The 24,695-nt window shown below is 42.6% G+C and overlaps 2 protein-coding genes across 2 annotated transcripts; both read left to right on the forward strand.

Annotated features, from left to right (window-relative positions):
* The first annotated feature begins 2,833 nt into the window (after positions 1-2,833).
* Positions 2,834-9,322, forward strand: oacyl (O-acyltransferase like). Its single transcript, XM_030435345.1, has 15 exons — positions 2,834-2,983; positions 5,208-5,341; positions 5,438-5,516; positions 5,617-5,752; positions 5,861-6,063; positions 6,454-6,666; positions 6,748-6,850; positions 6,931-7,032; positions 7,119-7,284; positions 7,363-7,442; positions 8,035-8,145; positions 8,296-8,419; positions 8,549-8,735; positions 8,831-8,973; positions 9,065-9,322. The coding sequence occupies exons 1-15, from the start codon at positions 2,917-2,919 to the stop codon at positions 9,167-9,169; spliced, it is 1,953 nt and encodes a 650-aa protein (XP_030291205.1). The 5' UTR covers positions 2,834-2,916; the 3' UTR covers positions 9,170-9,322.
* A 4,641-nt stretch (positions 9,323-13,963) lies between these two features.
* alpk2 (alpha-kinase 2) lies at positions 13,964-24,556 on the forward strand. Its single transcript, XM_030434652.1, has 11 exons — positions 13,964-14,049; positions 15,716-17,737; positions 19,281-20,790; positions 20,906-21,053; positions 21,232-21,359; positions 21,447-21,491; positions 21,605-21,903; positions 22,695-22,783; positions 22,888-23,105; positions 23,184-23,232; positions 23,314-24,556. The coding sequence occupies exons 2-11, from the start codon at positions 15,914-15,916 to the stop codon at positions 23,519-23,521; spliced, it is 4,518 nt and encodes a 1,505-aa protein (XP_030290512.1). The 5' UTR covers positions 13,964-14,049; positions 15,716-15,913; the 3' UTR covers positions 23,522-24,556.
* Positions 24,557-24,695: the final 139 nt, after the last annotated feature.

Genomic DNA, 24,695 nt, shown 5'->3' on the forward strand with positions numbered 1-24,695 from the left:
TATCAAGAGGCTTGCTTTAAAATATTGTGAAAGTGCCTATAGCATCTTTAAAATATTGACATAAGATTGATATCACAGTATTCGTTCAGAAACAGATTGGCACCCAAACCTACAGCATTTACTAAAAATGCAATACATGCTAAATTTTGTTTAAAACATTAAATAGGCCTAATTAATGCAAATTATCAACAGAATGAGAAGAAATAAAAATTTTGTCATTATGTCAGACATGTTTATGTATTGTGTCACAGAAATGTCTACTAAAGTCAGCGTGCTAACCAGCTAGCCCCTCATAACACCACTCCAGGCTCCCATTCCAGACCGCTAGCTGCACAGCCAACTGAGCTAACTAGCTAACGGCAGCTACAGTTAGAAGCAGTAACTCTGTTTATATGCTGTCCCCTATTCGTTTGGAGTGTTAAGACAAGGCCAATTCCTACATATTGCACCTTTGAGTGCTTTACAGGGGATTTTAAAACATTTACATTTATATGGTGTATTATGAAAAAGCCAAAATATTTCAATATTGTTTTACGTTATATTTTACGTTAATTTTTTTAATTGAAATCCCCATACATTTTTTCTAGGCTTAATCCATATCTGGAAAAATTTGTCATTATGTTATATCTTAATTTGGCAAAAATATTCCAAAGCTATAAAATTGCTCGATATGTAATGCTGCAGATCCTTGTACTCTTCGGTTTGATGCAGGGATCAAACTCCACTTGAGATTTTGTATGAAAGATAATTTTTACATGTAAAAATACTATTTGAGACATGGGCAGACATTTTAAGATCTTTTAACGCACATGCTTGAAACCAGTGTATAGTAAACCCCGCTCTCCTCTGCTCTCTTTTTTTATTACATCAACAAAATCGCTGCATTAATTTTGAGCTAAAATTACATGAAAAAAAAAAAATCTGATTTCAGACAATCAGACAAAAACAAAGCTTATTTTTAGCTGCATCTCCAAACAACCTTGTCCAGTCGTAATCATTTAAATACCAAATACATTCCCAACAAAAAAAGGTTAATACATGTATTAAGAATCAGTTTAAGCACTCCCAGTTTTATGTGGATGATTATGTTTACATTCAATACCAGAAAGAGTCTTTTAAAGACAAGCATATGGGCCAAATTTGAATTTTCTTTTCAGAATTTGTTTTTAAAAAGATTGTCAAACCTTTTATTCCTGTCTTAATATATAGATGGCAGCTCTTTGTGATTACAGCTCACTTAAAAAACTGTTTATTTACCTGAATATGTAAATTATAAGATATAAAGCACTTGCCTTTTATTTAACAGTATCAGTTCTTATAGCACAGCGTAAATAAAGCTGTAATGACTCTGTATTTCGTCACCCAACTCAAAATTAAAACTTCCTGCCTTCAGTTTATAGTTTAATGTGAAATCATGACGAATGTTCATTTACAGGAATAACACGAAATCATCTAAACTGAAGACAAACTTCAACGAATGTAAACTTGGCTGTGAAACTGAATTATATACAGTAAGACATACAAGACAACCAGTTCAATTACATCAACAATTACTCTCATTCACTTCTGAACAGTATTTTTTCTACGCTGACAATAAGACTTTAACTGTCTCGCGCTGTAAAACTGCATGTGAGAAGCAGTCTGTGAATTGTTTGTTGATTATAATGTGTCCTGCTGCTGCTGCTGCTGTTTTTAGACATTTCTGATGCTTGTGTACGAAGCTGTTTTATGTCAATAAATGATGAAACCTGCCGGGGCGAGATCTGATGTTGGCTGCACATGAGACGTCAGCTCCTCTCAATGGAAATATATCAGGCATCCTCTCGGGATCATTCATACTCATTTGCTCATATGGGTCTGTTGTGTCATGGATCATTGTCGCATAACGGTTAAAATCAAAATTTGGGATTTTCACATCAGATGTTTCGCGTCTTAATGTCATGCAATCAAGTGAACACTTTCATGTAAGAGGCAGTGGCACACTTAGGAGTGATATTTAACCATAAATACTATGAACTTATACTTAATTATACCCAAATCATGCAAACCCTGTCTCCTTAAAATGTTAATACCACTAATCTAAAACAGAAAATATGATTTGAAAGAAACATACTGTTGGATTAAACTTATCAATTAAGATACTTTAAATGATTGCAGATCTATTGAAACAGGAGGTTTGCATATCTAAATTATTGTCTCTTCTCTCTAGCAAGAGCTCAAAAACTAGTTGGTCATAATGTAGAAGTTGTTTCTCTCACTGTTGCCAGGTAAAGTTATGGTACTTTTGTGAAGGTTTTTTAGGACAAGCTCACCCTCTAGTGGCCATTGTTGACTTTTCTCAATTACTGGACTGTCTACAATGTTGCTTCTCCCATATTTTAGCTTGAGACAAATGGCTTTGGTATAAACAAACTCAGTAGAAATACAGATATAATCAATGTAATAATTTGTCCAGAACAAATTACAAACAGTTCCTGAGGCAATCAGACAAGGCCAGGATTGTATTGTAACATATCTCTTGTTCCAGTGATAGTGATGGGGCTGACACTGACTGTAGCAATCATTACTAGACCTGCACTCTAATTTCCTGAGCCTGTGTGGTCACATAATCACAGCCTGGCTCTTCTCTTTTATGCTCTCATCGTCATGAAACCAAATCCTGTTCACACCTGACACAGAAAGCCAGGTGGGGACGACCCAGGGTCACCAAAGCAGTTTTTCAATCCATCCCATTCAAGATGAATTTCACGCTACCTTCTTCATGATGACGTGCACCATCCTTTGTTATTTAAACACATCTGCTAAAAAGATTCTGTCAGTCTTAAAATGACACTGTTTTGGGTGGTGTTCCTTCTGTTTGAAGGGCGTAGTGTAGCGCTGGAAAGTACGCAGGCGTCAACAGTGAGCCAAAGATGTATGGATGATACCAACAATTTCCTTTGGGAAATCAAACAGGACAGGCCAAAGGAATATGCTGTTCTCAGTAAGTGTCGCTGACTTCTGAAAGGTTTTTTCTCACTGTATGTTGTAGAGTCACCTGTGCATTTACAGTCTAGGGTGTCGAGGTTCAAGCCCATAAAAAACTAAAAAGGCCTTTATGAAAAAGGTTTTTATAGAGGAATCAGTTAAATTAACTTTTAATATAATTGCTCATATTAGACATTAGAAGCCAAGTTAGAGAGGTTATCTAAAGAAATGTAACTGAACAGGATTAGTGATGTTTATGATTCATCTTTAATCGTTTAATTGCCTTAGAATATTTAACCAATCATATAACAGTAACTTAAAGACAGGAGAATTATGTTCACATCTAAAAGAAATATCTGTGGTTTCTTAGAATAGAAAAATAAATACAGCGCTACACTCTCCTACACAGACCACAACCAAAATGTCATACTTGAGTAAAAGTGACGATATCCTGTTAAAATTAGTACTTTGGTAAAAAGTCGTAATTATATTTGGCGGACCCTGCCACCTTTCTAGCTTCAAATTGTGTTTAAGGGACAGTATTATCCCAATTCAGTTAAGGAAAAGAAAAATATTTCTGAGTAATATTAACACATTTATATTGTAAATATAAAAATTCTGAGTTTGAATTTCTTCTCCAAAACTACATAGTGCTATTTAAGTATCAAAAGTAAAAGTAGAAGTATATTATACATACATTTAGGCATTTACATATACAGTAGGTGGACCAATCATAAGCCTGGTTGACAATCAGATATTTACTATTCAGGTTTTTTAATCGGCTGACTGCTGCAAAGTAACGAGTTAGGGCTAGTTAAAGTTATCAAATATTGTAGTGGAGTAAAAATACAGTAGCTGCCAACAAACTGTAGTGAACTGGAAGTAGGCCTATTAAAAAGCTGAAAATGGAAATAATCAAGTTAAGTATAAGTACCTCAAAATTGCACTTGAGTAAATGTACTTAGTTACAGTTCATTACTGACAACCAACAACCTTCATATGTAATATCTGAGAAATCACAAATTATTGATGTCCCTTGAAGCTTTATCCATTTCTATGTAAACAGCACATTAGCTTCGCTGTCCAACCAACCAAACAAGGTAATGTAACGTTCAATTACTACATTACCTCAAGTATTAGTGTTCAGAGATACAGTTAGACATAAGGCAGATAAATACAGATAGACAGAGGGTGTATCTGACTCACGTTGTTTATGATGCAGATCAAGTAATCCATATCCACGTCGTATAATCTTCTCATAGTTTTTCCGTTACTAGAACTCTCTCTCGCTAACGTTAGCTAGCTGCTAGCCAACTAGTCTCAACACCACGGCAGCTAGCGACACTGAAAAACAAGCTAATTTATGTCATATTAAAACATTAACACACTGCTGTTTACTGTGAGCCTATAATATGGTGGCTTCAACTTTTAATTAAGACTTTCTTTTACCCGACACTTGTTCATTAAGAGATTTAAAGTCGTATCATTAGTGTCTGAACCTAATTGTTTGACACTTAACGCCAGTAATCAAAGTACGCCAACCTCACCTGTCATTCGGTCAGGGTGCAATACCGGTTTTGACCACACATACTGACTATCATTGATCAGCAGTTACAATGGAGGGGGGCGCTGTTTCACCCGGTTGAGGCAAGTTGAATGGAAAATGGGGAAGTACATGGATGCGGACGATGATGATGCGGGAACTAGGGGTGCAGCACCCCTTAAATGCGGCTACAACATACGCCGAATTTATAAGAAGGCCCAGATTATTGAGAATTTTCAGAAACAATGCTTTACAAGTTTGAAAGGTGTCTTCTAACTCAACAACACACTAAATTGAGCTATTTTTTAAGGGAGTCCAGGGACTTTCTCCCCCTCCCTCCTCTCTTTGCTGTTGTTTTTTTCTCAGTGAAAACATTGAATAGAAAATGTATGTTCAGTTATTGCCAGTTGAACAGTGCATTTTCTAATATCAAATAGCAACTTTTACTTTTAGGCACATGGCCAATAGAATGTAAAAACAATTTTAATGGGACTTTAAGACTAAATAATAAGATTAACACACACGCAGTCATAATCAATCATCAAAAAGGCATTTTACGTGTTTTGTTGTAAAAAAATAAATAAATAAAAAAAATAAATAATCAAATGGACTGTGGAGTAAGTTTGAACTGCCCGCTTTTTTCGCTCTCTGTACTAAGTTGCATCTGTGTGTTGTCTGGCGGTGTATTGTGTGTCAGTGTACGACGCTTTTGGAAAGATGGGGAGCAATGTTGAAGGAGGTAATGCCAACCAGCCTGGCCTGCTGAAGGAGTGTCGCTCCGCCCGCGGTCCAACCTTCTCTGGACAGTACTGCCAGGTGTTCCTTAGGCAGGTAACAACAGCAACAAACATAATCATAGGAGATAGAATGTCATCGTGACAGGCAAAGATCTGATTTTGAACAAAGTTTTTTTTTACTACCGTATAGGGAACAGTGCAGTACTTTGTGGGTATTTGTGTTCCTGACTCCTGCGGGGAAGCGGATGTAGAAATGTTGGTGCTGTACGGTCAGTGATCAAAATTCTTATTTTATTTTCTGTACTTCAATGCTTCAGTATCATTCAATCAGTGCCATACTTATTTGTTTTTTTTATTGTATCTTAACAGGGAACCTTCACACTGATCAGATGTCCCTCATTCCTCCTTTACCTCCCATCCTGCTCAATCAGTCCTCGCAGGAGATGATCATGACGCACTGTCTGTCTAACACCAGTGCACCTGATGCATCAGATGTCACCTGCCTGTCAGTATATAATTTTACCCTCTGTACTGTCTTATCTTCATGTACGTGTAATATAACCCACTGTGCTAGCTTGATCTTCACCTAAAACAGATAGCTTTCCTCCTGCAGGTTTGTGTGCTGCGTGATGGTTGCTATTCCTCTTGCCGCTACCGTGTTTACAGCTATAATGAGGTGGCAACGGAGCAGAGAAGTGAGTCCCACGGCAGAGTCTTCCCGTTTAAACACCGGCCTTAACCTTTATGGGACCTTGAAGACCAACGGCTCCTCCAATAGTGAAATAAATAGTAACACTTTTGAAGAAAATGGTAATGGTAAGTACAATGTGTTTCCTGAAAATATTTACCAGGAGCTGCATCACTAGCATGAAGCTCCGCAGCGATTGAATAAAGAATAGAATAAAGAATAAATGTTGGAAATGTACGTTTCTTTGAGCCACAGATATGTTGAAATGTTAGATTTCCTTATGTAGCATTTCAATTTTTTTGCTTTTTGGTTAAATTGTATCTTGTGACAACAAAAAACACTTGGTTAGGGTTAGGAAAACAGCGCGTTACATCTTAAAACACCAGCCCCAAACGCTGCTCGAGATGTCCTGAGCGCTCAGCCGTTCAATTAACAATGAAGCTTATATATTCTGCAGAAATAAGACACAGATTGCATTAATATCCAGACACTGCTTTACTGAATATTGTCTTTCGTAGACAGCACCAGCCACACTGCACTGTGTCTCCCTCGAAGCTGCGTGTACCGCTGCCTTCAGGTGTTCTCTCTTCAAACCACCAGCCAGGGAGTCTTCAACACCTCCTCAACCATCCCAGGAGGAGGCTACTCTTCCCTGCATGGAATCCGTGTTCTCAGCCTGTTGTGGATCATGTGTGGACACTCGGCGCAGTTCTCCGTCATAAACAACCTGGGTATGTGACAAGACTCTCTGCGGTTTGCTCATTCGGTTTGTGCGTCTTTTCAGTCCTCACACTGCGTCGTCTCCATTGCAGACAACTACAAAAACTGGAAGAAAACGGTTGAGAGAAACCCTCTGTACGTGCTTACCATGAGCGGACCTGTTTTTCTGGCTGTGGACACCTTTTTGCTTCTCGGGTGAGACCGAAATAACATGAAGATTTAAAATATATATATATATTATTGTGAGTTTTTCTACAGCAGCTTTTGTGTTGCAGGGGTCTGCTCAGTGCGAGGTCTCTGCTGGGCTCAATCGACAGGGCTGAGGACAAACTGAGCCCCAGTGTGGTGGCTGACTATCTCTTCAAACGGATTAAAAGGTGCTGTATGTTGCAGTAAATGAAGTTGTGATAATCTGTCTGATTTACCTGTGATGTAAATGTGTGTTCTCTTTGTCTTTCTACAGGATTCAACCACTGCATCTGTTTATTATGTGCCTAACCATTGGCCTCATCTCTCTGGTCCAGTGGGGACCCTACTGGTTCCCATTTATAGATACAATGATGGACTGTAAGACTTACTGGTGGGCCAACTTACTGCTGATTAGCAATCTCCTCCCAGTCCATGAGATAGTAAGTTTACGCAGTGATTCAGATGTGCTATATGTTAGCTCAACATCTATTTGACAATTTATCTCCCATCCTCCACAGTGTATTCCTTGGACATGGTACCTGTCTCTGGACTTCCAGTGTTATGCCACCACTCCTCTGTTGGTCTACTTTTACAGACTGTACGTAGTTTTACTTGATTCAGTTCAGATAAAGGTCCAGTGTGTAGGATTTAAGGGAATCTCAACCCAATTGCCAGAATAAATGTTGGCCGATGTGTTAAACTTGACCATGTCTTTATGTCGCAACTTTACATTTTCTTAGGTTCAACCTTGTGTTTTGACAAGGCTCTGCTTATGGTCTGGTTAGGGTGAGGAAAAAAATCATGCTTTGGCTGGAGATGTCCTGACTTCTTGGCAAAAACACCCAGTTTTGTTGCCACAAACGAGGTTTGTTGTTGTCCCGAGGTCTCCTTAAAATGATCTAATGGTGTCACACTTACAAATGCTGACACACAGCTGTGAACCGCGGTCACTTGCTTGGCCTCCCGCCTGTAACTCCACCGAATACTGGCTCTGAAGAGGGCCTTTAGGGATTTTTGTATTTTTAGCTGCCATTGTAGGGGAGGGAAAGTCAGGGGGTAATGAACTTTCTCTAAATCCTTCTCACTCAACCTTTAAGTTGGAAAAAATACCGTACATGTTTGAATCATCGCCACCGCTGGGGCAATTTCCGACCACAACAACACAAGTTCTGTGATCTTTTGTTTATCAGAAACAGAGGTGTGTTTACGGTCGTCGCTGGAGGCCTCCTGTTGATGACCACCGTGAGCAGTGTTGTTATAACTGCACTCCTGCAGCTGCCAGTCTTTCAGCCGTCCACACTGTAAGACCAAGTGATGGTGGTCAAGCACCAGTGCAAAAAACAGCTTAGGAACCAAATGCATGACACCGAATGTAATATAATCAAATATAAACTGAATTAAGGGACAACTAGCCATTCAAATTGTGTCTTGTTTGTTTCTTTACTTCGCAGGACATCTGAGAATTATGTCTTGTATTACTATGTGAAACCCTACACGAGATATGGGCCGTTTCTAATAGGGATCTTGACCGGAATATACCTGACAACAAAGAAAGAACAGCTGTTAAAGACAAAGGTGAGGACATCTGATTACCTGCCACACACAACTTATAAATGATATTTTCTCATATTTTCAAGCCGGACGGCACACACACACACAAAAGTCTAAGTATCTTTCACACCGATTTGCTTATCGCGTCTCCAGTGGCAGGCAGCACTCGGTTGGTTCTGCTGCCTCTCGGTCATGGCTGTGTTGGTTGGATTGGCCTACATCCTCAGGGAGACTCCAGCCGCTACATCTGTGCCGCACGCCCTCTACCAGGGACTGCACAGACCGCTCTGGGCTCTGGCTGTGACCTGGATCATACTGGCCTGTGAGGAGGGTTACGGAGGTAAACCAGGAGCAGGGACGTTCAAAACCCAAATAATAACAAGCTCACAAAAAAACAAAATACATGCTCTTCTGGGTTTCTCACTGTTTCTCCAGGTTTTATAAAGAGCCTCTTGTCACTGGGTTTCTGGGTTCCCCTCTCCAACATTAGCTTCGCCTGCTACCTGACTCACCCTGTCTTCATCCTCCTCTACATCGGCTTGCAAGAGACCCCGATCCACTACTCGGACATCAACTTTGTAAGTGTGTCAGAGCGCACATTTCATTCAGGTTCATCGAGCCTAACATTGAGGTTTTCTCAGATTGTATTATGTCTCCTGTATTCTGCAGATGTACCTGTTCCTCGGCCACGTGGTGCTCACACTGGCGGTGAGCTACGTGCTAACTGTGCTGGTGGAGAAACCCTACCTCCTCCTCAGATGGAGCACTGAATAGCAGACAAAAAAAGCATCTCCAGTTAACATCCTTCATCGTACTTTCTGTTTGTTTGTGCCTCCTCAGATATCACTGTTGTTCAATTCTACTTTTGTAGAAAAAAAAACTGTTTGTTTCTTTAAATAAAAGAAGTAACGGGAAGTTTTCTTTCAACACTCGCGTGACCGGCTTCCTTGTGACCAAAGCGTCCCCCCCCCCCCCCCCCGCCATCCACATCCAATCCTATTAACGGTTCGGATGTAAGACAACACAACACTTTCCACGGCAGCGAGTCAGAATTTATAAGTGGCCGAGTCTCAGCTGATGAGATCATAACAAAGGTTTTCAGTTTCTCATGACGGAAAAAAACATCCAGCTACGTTTCCATCCTGGCTCTCCAGTTATGCAGGCCTACGTAATGCATGTGAAGAGCCTCAAGGAAATGACTTGATCCCTCCGTTCATCACAGAGAAACTTGTTGTAAAATCAGAGTTACTATAAACTTCTGTCAGGGGTATTGACGCTTTTGTCTAAATCTCCTCCTTGTATCATGTTTGACCCAAAGATGGAGGTAAGAAATGAACAAACAAACAACAATCCAATTTCTGCACAGAGCTTTGTCATAATTTCCAATCATGTCTAATTTAATGCCACTATGTGTTCAGTGGTCTGAGAGTAAAGCCAAATATGGTTTTCATTGCAATTTGCCTTAGTAAAGATGTGCATGTCCGCTATGGCACTCCTGCCCTAATTGGTTCTGGAAAAAGCATCCCTCAACTGACTCCCTCCACTCAGACACGCACACAAACAAAACGTATTTGTGACGCACACTTCTTACATGTGCTGACCCGTTTTTTTTCCACTGGGGGGGGGGATTTAGAGAAGGAGGCCAGACGCCTGGCCGAGGCAGACTCTGTGCAACAACATGGTGTAAAAATATATCTTGCTGTTGGTAAGATGACACCTCTCTCACTATGACTACAAGAACCCCACAACAACATGCTCAAGGCGGTGTAACGTGTCCGAGACTGTTCGAGCATTTTCGAATGTTAAACAACGAATTAAAGTGTAATATTAGCGCTATTTTGGATCAAGAAACACCAAAGCATAAACTCCAGAACTTTGTTTGTTATGACTGTTGCTGCCAGATGACTTTTATGTTGCACGATTCCATATTCGTGCTCGCATTTCAAAGACATGATATACTAACACCCCTTTGTGCTTATTGCTTAATTAAAAGAAGCATTAGCACACTGAAAATACAAGTTGCAGTCCTTCATTAAAACCCTACTTTAGTGGATGTATTATTAACAAAATGACCCCTGTCAGTGTTTTATTATCAAATAATGTTTTTGTACTCATATCACTGCTTCATTGACAGGTATGTCACATTTAAATGCTTTGGATGTTTAAGACTGAGCTTATTTTAATTAGTGTATATGTTTTATATCTGCTCTAGCGACGCTATAAAATCACAAATCTCTTCAAAGTTTTTTTCATGAGAAATACAGCCTGTTTTCATCTTCGCGACATTGCATTTTGCAGCTAATCCAAAAGGTTTTTTTTTAAATAGTTTATTAAGCTTAAGAGGTAGAAGCCCTGAAAGGAACGCTAATGATGGTAAGTCGGAATTTCTGAGTTCCGAGTCGTCAGTTTCAACTGGAACACTCGTTGAAGTTGGATTTATGACTCGGAAAGTCGAACACACCTCACCGACCCGGACGTCAACAGCTCTGAAAGCTTTAGAATGTGCTGTACATTAGCACTTGAGCTGTCAGCTGAAGTATAAGGTCTTTCAATTCATCAAAAACATTCAAATTCAGCATCACCACATTTGGAGAGATTTGACCAGAAGGTTCTGAAAAGTAAAACACTGTATTTGTTTCTCAGGTGTAGCAGAACAACAAGTCCTCCAGTATTAAAGTTGAGTCCAAATGCTGCTCAATTAATTATTAATTAAAGTTTGTGTAAAGCTTATTTTGAGTGGTCTAACTACATCACTCCTTTAAATAAATAATAATTTGAAACTAATTTCATTACAAAAACATGTTTTGAAGTTATTTAACAATACAGTTACCACAGTTCAAATAAAACTAGATACACAACAACCCCCCCCCCCCACACACACAAGCACAGTCCAATAATATTCCTCCTGTTGCTTAGTAGATTTACAAGGCACCACAAGAACAGGACAGGTGTGAACCTACAACTGTTACATAACAGGCCTGAAAGAGCAAAAGGACATGACACCGTTTTACTGGTTTGTATCGTCATCCTCTTCTGTTCTCTTCTGTGTGTGTGTGTGTGTGTGTGTGTGTGTGTGTGTGATTCATTCATAAAACTCGTCACTGGTTTCTCACGCACACACACACACACACACACACACACACACACTCACAATAGTGACTTCACACAGTGCTTTGCCAGCGTAGAAGGGGTCAGTGCTCTGTTTAGTCCGTCTTAAATCGTCTATTCTATTTATTTACTTTGTTTAAAGTCTGACCTGAGACGTTGCTGTTTAAATGGTGGGCCTCTGATGTTAAACAACTATTTACAATGGGGTGATTTTAAAGCAGGAAGTGTATCCGCTACCCCCTCACCTGTCACAGGAGCAATTATGTAAGAGCTGTAAATTATTTTTGGTTACCGAACTGTCCTTCAGTGGCCTTATGAAATAACATTGAGTAAGCAGTTTTCTGACAGACAAGTAAACAACTCTGCAACAAACAAAAAAGACACAATCTCAAGTTTTCTTAAGGAGGTTCAATATGACTAGATGCTGTCGTGGAGAATAAACACCATCTATTCTCTTGCTGCAAGCTATTCTAATTCAAGCTTTCCAACAGGCTGTTTCCCAGAATCATTATCACTTTCAACTCAATTACTGAACCGTTCAAATTATTGGAGAGTGACCTGCCATTAATATCATTAGGGCTTGTGTTCACTGCTCATTAGATGAGCGATTTGGCTAAATGAGAGGCAAAGTCACATTGAATCACTGTCACGCTAGCGCGAGATAATTGACTACTAATACGTTTCCATAAAAGCCAAGAATGAGCTGGCCTCATTAGGGTTGTTTTGGTCACGACAAGGCACTGTTGTCAGAGGAGAGTGTTAATGTTTGCCAGATATTCACAGGTACTTTAAAGGCATGTTTATATCATAGGAATTTACTTTGTAATACTGTTTTTTGTGTGAAACAAGAAATTACATATTTTGCTGTTCGCTATTTGTTTTTCCCAGGCTCAACTCCTCAGAAAGTGGATATTTTTTTGTGCATTTATTCGCTTCTCTCCACCTGTATGGATCATGTGCAAAATGTTGTACTGCTGGGTTCAAGGTTACATCCTGTAAATGTAAGGAATCTGACAAACTGTCATCATTTCACCACTTCCCTCATTGATCCGCAACTGACAACATTATGGATTGTGAAAATCCAGACAGACATGAGGCCATATTTCAACCTACAACAACATATTTGATAACCCATTAGCCAACGTTAGCATCCTAGCTGACATTACCATGTGATGTAGGTGATAGGTAAAAAAGGCATAAATTAATTACAGAAAAACGATGCACATTCTCGCCACATTTGTTTCAGGCTGGAAGTGAAACACACCGGATGTAATGAAACTGTAATGTTAGCTAGGAAGTGGCTGAATGCTAATGTTAGCAAACGGTTTTCAAAAATGTTGTTTGACCCTGAGAAATGGCCCGATGTCACTCCAGATTTTCACTATCGATCATCTTTTCAGTTGCTGGTCAATTAGGAAGCAGTGAGATGATAACAATTCGTCAGATTCATTATGTTTAATTGCCTGTAATTGAGTTTCCCACACTGAGACCAAAATCAGAGGAAAATGGCCGCTGTGTGAGTGTGAGGGTAAGTGGATGAGAGCCCTGTCCACGAAATGCTTTAAACTAAACATAACATAAGCTTCGTTTCTATGAAACATCAAGTTTTAAACGCTTGTGTATAAATCTGGAGGGACATCAGGCCGTATTTAAAACAACGTATCTGACAACCCATTAGCCACTTTGAGACACTAAGGTTAGCATCCAACAACTTCCTAGCTAAAAGTAATTACATAGTTACATCTTCGATAAAACGATATGAAAGGTTTTAATTGATTCTTAAATATTGATGCACATTCTCGACACATAATTCTAAGTATAGAAGTGAATAGCACTGGATGTTATCAAATTGTAATGATTGCTAGGGAAGTGACTCAATGCTAACGTAAGCTAATGGGTTATCAAACAACCCAATGTTTTTATTTTATTCTATCTTGAAGTATGGCCCGGTGTCCATCCAGATGTTCATTGTACATCATATTTCTGTCAGGAAGCAGTGTAATGATAACAATTGTCAGATTAACTAATGTTTATATATATTATATATTTGAGTTTCCCACCCTGCATGATGAAACAGCCCCATGTAAATGTAATCTAATTGAAGGTAAGTGGATTTATAAGAGTTCTACACATAATATGATTTACAAGCTTACCTTCTACAAGCCTTTTGTAACCTTGATAGCATTTATTTATCATTTGTGTTGTTTCCTCCTGCATAAAGGGTGTGTAGTTGTTGCACACTCAAGTGCGTGCTCGCCAAGTTTCTCATTAATCCCCTTAATTACGTCTACAACCATAACAACCACAAGCCAATATCTTTTTGTTTTAAGTAGGCCAACACTGAAACAGCCTGTAAATTTAGATACGGAGCGTTAAATGTTCAAGATCGGCGCATGTCCACAATATCAGGTAACCGACTTTGTACTACTTGCGGGGGGACAACAGTTAAATATAGACTCACACCCCGAGACCGCCGGCTCTGCCCGAGCTCATACTGGAGTCCAACATCACAGGTCTATGTCCTCAACTGCACAGCTATGAAAAGGGTAAGTACTACGTGAATGGCTGGAAATCCCCTTTGCAGGCTATGACAACTGTTTTAATAATACTTTTGTGATGTGTGAGTCAGCTGTTAGGGAACTTGTTAGACATTTGTTTGTGGCTTTTATGGGGATTAGTAAATGTTTTATGCTGCTTCATCTGTTACAACACCACTAACAGGCCAACACACACACATTCACACACACACACACACACACACACACGCACACACACACACACACGCACACACACACACACACACACACTGTTGTGCTGCTTGATAGATGTGAATGAAACTTTTTAAAGCATCAACATTTTCTCTTAAAGTGTTTTGGACGTAAAATGTATATTGGTGAATATTAGTGTATTTTTGAATTCCTGCTCATTTGCAGCTGTCAGTGTTGAGAAAGTCTCACATTTTGAGGCAGCTTGTGTTGTTTATTTTCAAAACTGTGTTCACTTCGTAAGTCTCTGAGCTAGTCGTTCTCCTACAGGAGCTTTAAAGATACAGCGGGCTCTTGGGGAGGGGGCATGGATCTATTTTGGCACAGATAGTGAAGATGACATCGAATTACACTTTCTTGCTCTCAGTCACGCTGAGGTGCCGACAGCTTTATTGTTGTCTAATGTCAGTACAGATCAAATCACATCGAATGAGCTTATCAACCGCACCGACATGGGTTTTCTGTTCAATTTATAACTTGGACGTGCCTCTAAAAGTAGGTTACAACTCTGATATCCTGCATGTGATGATCAAGTCTAAATATAGAGTCAGGGTAATAAATGTGATCGTGGCACACTGGAATGGATTCATTGTTATTATTGAAAAGTGTGAGGATAATTTGTTACAGGTTGCTATTAACTGATTACACTTTTTACAGCCTGAAAATTTGGTCATTTTTAACATGCAAGGTGTTTGTCAATAGACCTACTAAAGTTAGAATATGTAATCCGTAGTAAACATCTGAGGCTCGATGGCCCAGCTAGGTGTCCTTCACGGCAGCTGGAATCCGACAAATGCAGGTCATGGGTGAAGATGTGCTGGTATTTTTCCAGCGTCTGTGCCACCAGCTCCCGTCCTTTCGATCTTGTATATCAGGGTGCATGTTTGGAAGCCTACCCTCTCAACACTTCATGTCACGTCTCTGCACGAATGCCAGGTAGTGGGCAAACACGGGCAATTGTGAAATAGGTGCTGTCATGACACAGCTATGCGTTGTTATGGCGAAATAATTGGGTTACTAACCATCAAGCGTGTCATCATTGGAGTTAGTGTAGTTATTTGGGGGGTATTTGCAGTTTGGAATATCGTGATTGTTGAGGGCTGCAGATGGAGCTGCAGATTCTCAGCTGAATTGTAGTATGTAACTGGTAGCAACACCGCCACCACACACCAGGCATTTTAATCAGCTTTAAAGGAACAACAACAGGAAGGTTTCCTGTTGATAAGGTATGTCAAGCATCCTTTAAAAGCTTCTAAAATAGAAGTAACATGCCATGTACGGGGGGGGGGGGTCTCCTGCGACTAAGATAAGCAGAAAGTGGGCCCCTACAGAGGAGGTTAAATACACACATGAGCCTCAGATCAGAGATTATTCTACCGTCAGACTGTTTTGCAGCTTTGCTGTGAAATATTTCTAATCTGTGTTAATGGCTTGCTTCACTTTGTAGGTACTGAAGCCAAACACACAGGGACCGAGTTGGACCCAGGGGAGGAAATGACACCGCTGAAGCCAGGCACAGATCATGTTTGCACAGAACTTTATCCCATTTGTCCCAAAACTTGGCCTAAAGTTGTTGCTTGACGGCGGGAGTCTCGCTGCTGACAACCTCCTCGAGCAGCACAACTAGGAGTCGCGAGCCGAGAGAATGGATCTGTCACTACTTGACACGGATGACCAAACACGGTCGCCGGCAGCAGGAGGGGATTTAGATTCTCCTCCTGTTCTGCACAGTCTCACAGATAAGACGCTGTCTGCAGCCGAGACAGGAGCAGAGACTGTGTCAGATCCCTCGGACCTCGCTGACGAATCAACCAAGACTTTGTCAAACGTTTCCAAATGCCTCCCTCGGGAGAAAAGCACTGACTCAGACTGTCTGAGGCCTGTGTCATCCAGCTATAATATCTCGTGCTTGTCGTGTTGGTCAGAACCTGCACCAGAGGATGACGAACGCAGGGTTTGTAGCTATTTTGGTTCATCAGAACCTGTATTACCTCTTTTACCTCAACTCTCTCATGGTCTTATTACCACACGACCTGAATTGGAGCTAAACGTCAGTGAACCAGGCCTCTCCTTTTCTCTCATACCTCAACCTTGCGGCGCAACGTCCTCTGCTTCTGAGGCCTTGATGGAGCCATCTGTCACCCAGCCTCTCTCCGACCACAGCTTCAGCTCTGACCACAGTAAAGTCACTTCTCTGTTGAGGTCGTTATCACATCAGTCAGATAGTTTAGAGAGCGATACGACTGTAACACCTATGACAGACCTTTACATCTTTGAAAGTGAGACACAAGGCTTCATCCTGGACCCTAATGTTGATCCAGGGGAGATTAAATGTCACGAATACCAAACATTATCACAAACGGACCCTGAGCGCGATGCATCTGACTTGACGTGCGATTCAGAAAATGCGGAGAGTCAATGTCAGCGCGGCTCTAGCGAGGCACAAGCTATGCTGAACTATGAGTCAGACGTGAGCCAGCGTACAAGGCTAAAACCACCTGCCGTTGATGCCTGCGAGCCAGGCTTGATGTCAGTAAATGATGCGGGACAAGAGTCAGCAGAGGTCACCGATTTAACCCCCAGACCATGGCGCTGCGACAGCCCCCTCGAACTGTGGCTGGACGCATGCCAGTATCTGGCAGGCGAGGATACGGAAGATGGCGTCATTTTGGACAAGACAAGACATCCTGTGATGCAAGGAGGGCTCACGGCCACCGGTGGCTTGTCTTTTCCCACAAGAGAGACACAAGTGTCAAGTTACAACCCTGACAGTAGCGAAGGGATTGGCTGGTCCGATGATGACACCAGAGGTTGGGGGCCACCGGTTGAGAGGTGGTCGTCAGTGGACAGCTGGGCCAGTGCACTCTCAGACTGGACTGGGATCCTCGCGTCGCCCCCAGAGGACTTCACCGCTGCCTTCACAGAAATAGGCGCTGAGATAGATGCTTTGACGCAGGCGCTGGTCAAGGGGAACACTCATATAGATACAGAGACACCTAAAGAAGGAGGGGGTCAAGAGGCAGCAGCGCAGGCACACTCGCAGCCAGCCATGGGTGTCCAGGATCAGCCCCTGAAGATGCAAAACATCCCAGAGAGCCCTGTCCTCGCTGGGCAGAGCTCTCTGTCTCTGTGCCTAGAGGCCAGAGGACCCGAGCTCCCAGACAGAGAGGGCTCCCAGAGCACCGAGACCCTGTGTGATACAACACCTACCACACAGGGAGAAACAGAGCTGGAGGAGATCCAGAGCTGTCCCACGTACCAGTACTCCTCTCCTGGAGGACACTGTGAAGATGTGATCCCCGGATTGACTTCCTCCCTCGATCTTGACCTTTCGCACTTTGGCGAATATGTCGAGTCCTGTGAGACGGACAGCTTCATCGGTAGCGAGGAGGATCCGATCATACTGAATATCATAGAGGATACAGAATTCGAGGGAGAGAATCTGCAAACAGAGCTCAACATTTACAAGGTGAGATGCATCATGATGAAGATCTATATACATGTATTGGCTTTTTGATTGTACAGTTCAGACTTCCTCTCAGGTACGATAAAAAAAAAAAAAAAAAAAAAAGTGTTTCACAGCTGGAAAGTTTATGCTTTGCTGTGTGTGAACAGCATGAAGTATGAGTGGATTTTCTGAGTTGTTGAACTGTGTGTTGGTCCCACACACACACACACGCTTGCTCACACACTCCTAAAACACACACTTTCTGAAGTGTGTGACAGAGAGAGAGAGAGAGAGAGAGAGCACAGTGGAAAATATCACCCTTCGTGATAGAAAGAATAACAGCGATCACCTTCACATCAGACGTGCTGGCCAACATATAAATCAGTCATGTGCTTTGGAAACACAGCCAGGACATTAAGAGACATTCCCGCCGCTGCCCTTGTCGGCGTTGTCATACCTACAGCATTGATGGCCTGTCAGGAGGTTCTGCGCATAGAGCGGTCCTCAGAGTGAAATCCACTTGTGTCACCACCGCGCGGCATACCCCACGAGTATTGTCGCCTTGCACTGGACAGGCGCCATTCATTATTGCACCCAAGATATGTCGCCGAGGCTTGATGCTGTATTATTGGATAAGTCCTTTGGCTCCCATCTCAAAGACTGACAGCTGCGTGAGCTGAAGGAAACAGGAGTGCCTGAGAGGAAAACTTCAGATGGACAGAAATGGCGTCTAATAATAGCTGAGAGTTCAATGATAATAGCATGCATCCGTGGCGTGTCAGGGTTGGAGGGGTGAGAGGAGAGCACAGCTGAGGACTGAAATACGACCCTCCCTTGCTCTCTCTCTCTCTCTCTCTCTCTCTTTTCGTAAATACCCTTTAACACAACGATTCCCACCGCATCTCTTTTAAAAACCCAAGATCGGGACGCCAGCGAGCACGCGGGCCCCCCAGCCGGAGACTGCTTTTTGATTGGCTTAGGTACACAGGGCACAGCCGGAGCTCCTGTTTTAACGACAGCAGTATAGGTTTCAGGTGCATGCAGGACATATGGACTGTTGGATTGGATATGGGAGCATGGTGTTTCACAAACGGCTGCGTTTCGGCTCTATAGAAAGGTATTTGTTGAGAAAGACTTGGAAAAAAAAAAGGCGTGATTTTGTAACCTGCTATCTGCATAATCTGCATTTTAACTTTGAGTTAAAGGCGGGGTGAGCCGTTTTGGAGGGTGATTGTGCTTCTTCAGTCTCGTGCTCAGTTCGTCTACTTGCACTTTGGGTTGATGGCTTTGTCCGAGCAAATATCGTTTATTGCTGAGGCTCGCTCCCAGGTGGTCAAATACAGATGTCTGGGAATGAAACTCAACAATCAAAAATTTTGCTTCAGACTCGTTAACCCAACCAAGCTCTTTAACAGTATTAACACCACAGTCTCAGTGGAGTCTAACAGTCTGAGCTCAAGTTGATCAAAATTCCTATAAAGAAAGGTCGGACTCAGAAATAGCTTGATGTGTTCCTGAAGATCACCTCACACTTTTATTAACATGTGTCCATTTTCATTATCAGCCTTTTGCAGATGGACTGTGTGAAGTGACAGATGAGCACAGGATCTCCCAGCCGGGCGCGGCGGCCGAGCAGGAAGCTAAAAGCAGCTCTGGGCCAGTTGAGGTTGAAGGAGAAGTAACTGAATGTTCAACAGATTTCCTGGACACACACTCACATGTGCCAGGTGTGGACACACAACCTGGCCTCCGTATAAATGTTCCTGAACACGTGTCATCTGACCCTTCGCCCGACTTTGACGGTGCATGTCAGTTGGAGCCACAGCGGGGAAGTCCCAAGTTTATTATGCCCTTAGCTCCTCTCGGTAACGGCTCCACCCTCTTCTGTCAGACGAGCGGCGGTTTGAAAGGAGATCAAACTTGTGTCAAAAGGTCTCTCGATGTCAACAGAGACCTCGGTTGCGAGCAACCTAGCGATCTCTGGCCAACCTCGGGTGGGATTACTGGCGAACCTCCTGTGGAAGGCGATGAAGAGTTGATTCATAAAAAGGAAAATACGACAGACTCCTCTGAGGACCCTTCATCAGAGGGACATCGGGACTTGGACCCTGCAGGTTGCTTCGCTCCAACAAAAACACTTGCTGAGGAGATTAATGATCTCAGCAGGGAACTGTCAAACTTGGCTGTTGTCCCCGCAGATCATTTCTCCATCTCAGAGGAGAACCGTGTTGCAATCATCACCTTAGATCTGAATGATCCTTTTGCATCCAAGCCTGCGAAACCCAACAGCGCGCAATCTGCAAGGACTCAGGAAAAGATGCCTCACAAAAGCCATAAGTCCACCTCAGAGGGCAAAAAACACTTGAAAAAGGACAAGTCAGCGGGTCATCATCATGGTGCACCGGCTGCAAAGAAACAGGAGAGCTTTTCTCAAAACGTTTCAGCCCAGCAGGTCTGCAAACATGAAGACGCTCGTCCTCTTACAGGGGAGAATCATGCTAATGAGAACGCTCCGGCTCGGCTTGAGGACAAGGAGACGAAATTGGTGATCGAAACCGGTGTGGCAACGGAAAAGGCCCCGAGCAAGTCACATGGGAAAAAGAAGAAGAAACATGCTCAGAACACAACAGGCGTTAAAACCGTCGGGGAGCCACTCGTGGAGGTGGAGAATGGAGCGAAACCAAAGACGGCAAGAGGAAGGATTGATATGTTTGAGGAGAAGCTGGGCGCTAAAGCTGGGAAAGCGCAAAAGGACAGTGATCAGTCACAACATGCTGCTGAGAAAAAGTCCCAGCAAACAGATGCTAAAGCTCCCCTGGAAGAACAACCTCCGCGTCACACAGATCATAAAGACCAGCAGGTGAAACACTTCCCCAGTCCTTTGAAGGACGACGTTAAAAGACCGCGGCTGTCAGGGGATAAGTTCGGAAAGATTCTCAGCGCTATGGAGTCCAAACTACCGAAGGCAGATGTTTCCATCAAGGCAAAGGGAGAGGAGCGTAAAGCGGACGCCGGGGCGACGCCGAAGAAGGCGTACAGTGAAGTGGTCAAACAGAAGGTCCCACCGAAGGAAGGTAAGGAATAAACGGTTGACAATCTTCTGCTCCTCTGTGACACATTATCAACACAAGAACATGCACGACTGTATGCAAACTCACATTCTTCAGCATTTTATTACAATGTCTGCAGAACCCAAGGTGGTGAAGCCGATCCAGGCCGAGGCGGTGAGCGGAGACCCTCAGAGTCTGTGTCTGTGGTGTCAGTTTTCGGCTGTCTTCTGCCATCACACCGTCACCTGGAGCAGAGACGGCTCCGCCCTGGCTGAGATCAAGAGGAGGTACTGAGATTCATTTTACGTGATTCTCTCCCAAATTGAGCAGTCCACTGTGCAGAGTATTATCAAACAACTCAGCTGAACATGGCCTTTCTCTCTACATGATGATTTGAACAGCCAGACGGTCGTAGCGCTGTGGCTTTGTGTGGTGCATGTTGTGACACTGTCCCTCTCTCTGAAGTGCAGGGGACGAGAGCAGAGTGTCGCTGAATATCTCCAACGCCTCTCACAAAGACTTGGGCAAGTACCAGTGTCGGCTCACCAGCTCACACGGATCGGCCACCCTGGACTACCTGCTCACATATGAAGGTATAAACACCAGTTAGTCATAGCAGCTACTTCTAAGGAAATCTGCAGTTAAAATTGTGCATCTTAATGACTCAGACTGTTTTGCAGTGCTCAGTGAGATTGTCATCCCTCCAACTCCAAAGATCATCACATGTAAGTTGTGATCTGAGAACAAGGGTTATTACGTCACGTACCAGTCTGCTGTTTATGTTTTGGATCTCGACAGATAACCGCTGACACATTGTGTCCGTCTGTCTTTCCTCTAGCTGCCCCAGTCGAGGTGGGGACAGAAGAGGAGGACGTGCAGTGTTCCGGGCTGATGTTCAAAGAGGATTTCCTGACTGACCAATTCTTCGGAGACAACCGGCCTGCCAGCATCATCACCGAGAAGGTGCACTTCGGGGAGGGGATGCATCGGCGGGCTTTCCGGACCAAGCTGCACGCGGGTCAGATACCCCTGTTAGTACCTGGACACTCCTGTGTGCTCAAAGTGCACAATTCTATCAGCTACGGGACCAAGAACAACGACGAGCTCATTCAGAAGAACTTCACCCTGGCTGTAGAGGTACGGACGTCACCAGGACTCCGATGTCACACCTTCAGAGCTGAAAGTCTAATTGAATTATGTGCAGAAATGTTCTTGTTAGATGTCGCAGCATACTGTCTCTAACACAAAATTACAGAGATGTAATGAAGTCATTCAAACGTAACTGTAACGCAGTCACAACATTATTAGCATGTCTACTAGTGAAGCGTCAGACAATTAATTTTTTGAAGTGCAGGTTTTATTTCTTTCCCTCAAATTTCTCGTGCCGTGTCATTTAATACTGGCTCATAGAATTCAGTATGATAAACAACAAATTGTATTTATGGCCTTAAAGTTCTATATAAAAAAAGGTTTTGTTCAGCTTAGAGGAAAAGTTCAATCTACGGGGAAAAGAGGCAACAATTAGACGAGGAGATTGATACCACTCTCATGTCTGTACGGTGAACCTGGTTAGCTTAGCTTAGCATAAAGACTAGAAACAGGGGGAAGCAGCTGGCTTGGCTCAGTCTGAAGTCAACAAGGTCAGCCCACTGGCATATCCAAAGATCACTGATTAAAATAAATAAGGGCTTTTAAATTTAACATTAAAAACTAAGGCTTTTACTGTTGCTTGCTTGTTTGTTTTTTGCATTTATGACCTAAAAATGCGATTTTCTTGGGAAAACGTCCATGAAGCGCCACTAAAAAGAACAGAGACGGAGCAAACACAGTCTATTTATTGAGACATTTAACGATGTCTTTATTTATTATAGTGTGTTTTAAATACATAGAGTAGTTGTATTGTAATAAACCTTTCTTTTGCTCTGTAGGAGTGCCAGGTCCAGAACACAGCGAGAGAGTACATCAAGTCCTACACCACCGAGGCCCAGTCTATCGAGGCCTTCGGAGAGATCCCAGAGTGAGTGACGCATACGACAGACTGTTTAAACTCTCTGCAGCCTTCATATTATCGTAGAACCATGTAGAACTCAGGCTCAAGATTTCGTTTCATCCTTCCTCCAGGATCATTCCCATCTACCTGGTCCACCGTCCGTCCAACGACATCCCGTATGCAACGCTGGAGGAAGAGCTGATCGGGGACTTTGTCAAGTACTCAGTCAAGGACGGCAAAGAGATCAACCTGAGGAGACGCGACTCGGAGGCAGGACAGAAGTGTTGTGCCTTCCAGCACTGGGTCTACCACAAGACTGAGGGCAACCTGCTGGTCACTGACATGCAAGGTTAGGAAAAAAGCTTTACATTGTTTAGGTTCAACATTAAATTTGCAGACATTACAGTCTGAATGTTGTGGTTTGCAGGAGTGGGAATGAGGCTTACTGACGTGGGAATAGCCACCTCTAAGAAAGGGTAAGTATCTTTATAAAACCGCTGACAGATGTAAAATGCTAACGTGCTAACTGATGTATTGATAATGTATTCCTTTTTCAGATACAAAGGCTTCAAAGGAAACTGCGCCACGTCCTTCATCGACCAGTTCAAAGCCCTGCACCAGTGCAACAAGTACTGTGAGATCCTGGGCCTCAAATCCCTGCAGCCGAAACCGAAGAAGCCCGCGTCGGCTCCGAAACCCAAACCCCAACCGTCCGCTGCACCCAAGAAGAAAACATTCGGGCCAACAGTGAAGGGCAAGTCATAATAGCGGGAGAGTCCTGGACTTTGGGATTCATTGTTTTCTTGAATGTCATGAGGTTTTTTTTTTTTTTTGGTGATTTGCTTCGCTCACGTCGGATCTCGTCACGCAGAGTTTGGAAAGTTGCCCAAAGTTTTTGGACAAGGACATATTTGACTCTGACGGGATGCGAATCGCGACTTCATCTCACGTTGGACATTTTTAGAGATGTATTTTATTTTATTGCAGATTTCTATATGAGAGAGTATGTGTAACCTGAGAGAGGAGACTTTAGCTTCGAGGAAAACTGTGACGACTTTAACAAACACTTGAAACTGACGGTGAGGACGACGCGTTCGTCTGCGGTGTTGAACTGTGATGTCTTAGAGATTTGCTTTATTGGTGACGTGCAATGACTTTTCTTGACAGATCAATGCAGTTTTTCTTTTTTCTTTTCTTTTTTTTTTTTTTTTTTTTACTTCTGTGATGTTTTCAAACGATTAGTTCATTAAATTAATGAACTTGTTAATTCATTGATTGGAGGAAACAGTAGCAGTAGAGGATGTATATTGTGTTTGGTTCGGTATGACAGTGGGTAAGTTTTGCGACAAAGGCGCTTTAACGAGCGTATGTTCACTTTTAATGTTTTTAAAACCGTTTGCTCGTGTGGTAAAGCTTCTGATCCAGACACACGGAAGATATTTTGTACACATCCAGCTCGCGTCATGTCCGCCTCTGAATGTATTCACTGAGAAATGTGAAGGTTTGTTGATCTTTTTCTTTTTAATATCGGAGGCAATCATGCTCGTCTGATAGATTTCAAATGGCTGGCATCATTTCAAAGATCCCGGCAGTCCGATACAACCAAGAGTGAAACCTACTTACGTTCAGAGTCCATATGATATCAGTATCATGCAAGATATTCAATCGCAGGTTCGAATGGTCTCTATATATCACTGTCGCCTTTTAAATCTCTGACCCAAATTGCTGGGATGGCTCTCAGGGTGCGGCTGTGGCCAGTGTGTGGATCTTTCTCATTAAAGAGACGTTGCTGGTTGAAGAGACGTTCTGACTTTCTGTCTTTGATGAAGCTGAATCAAGTCGGACCTAAAGGTTTGACGGAGGAGAGGTGTAGCGTCATGGTTTTGACGCTGTGGCAGTGTAAATGTGCAAAATACCTGTATTTCTTTGTACCAAAAAA

The sequence above is a fragment of the Sparus aurata genome, chromosome 12 (assembly GCF_900880675.1).
Source record: "Sparus aurata chromosome 12, fSpaAur1.1, whole genome shotgun sequence".
NCBI classification, from domain to species: Eukaryota; Metazoa; Chordata; class Actinopteri; order Spariformes; family Sparidae; genus Sparus; species Sparus aurata.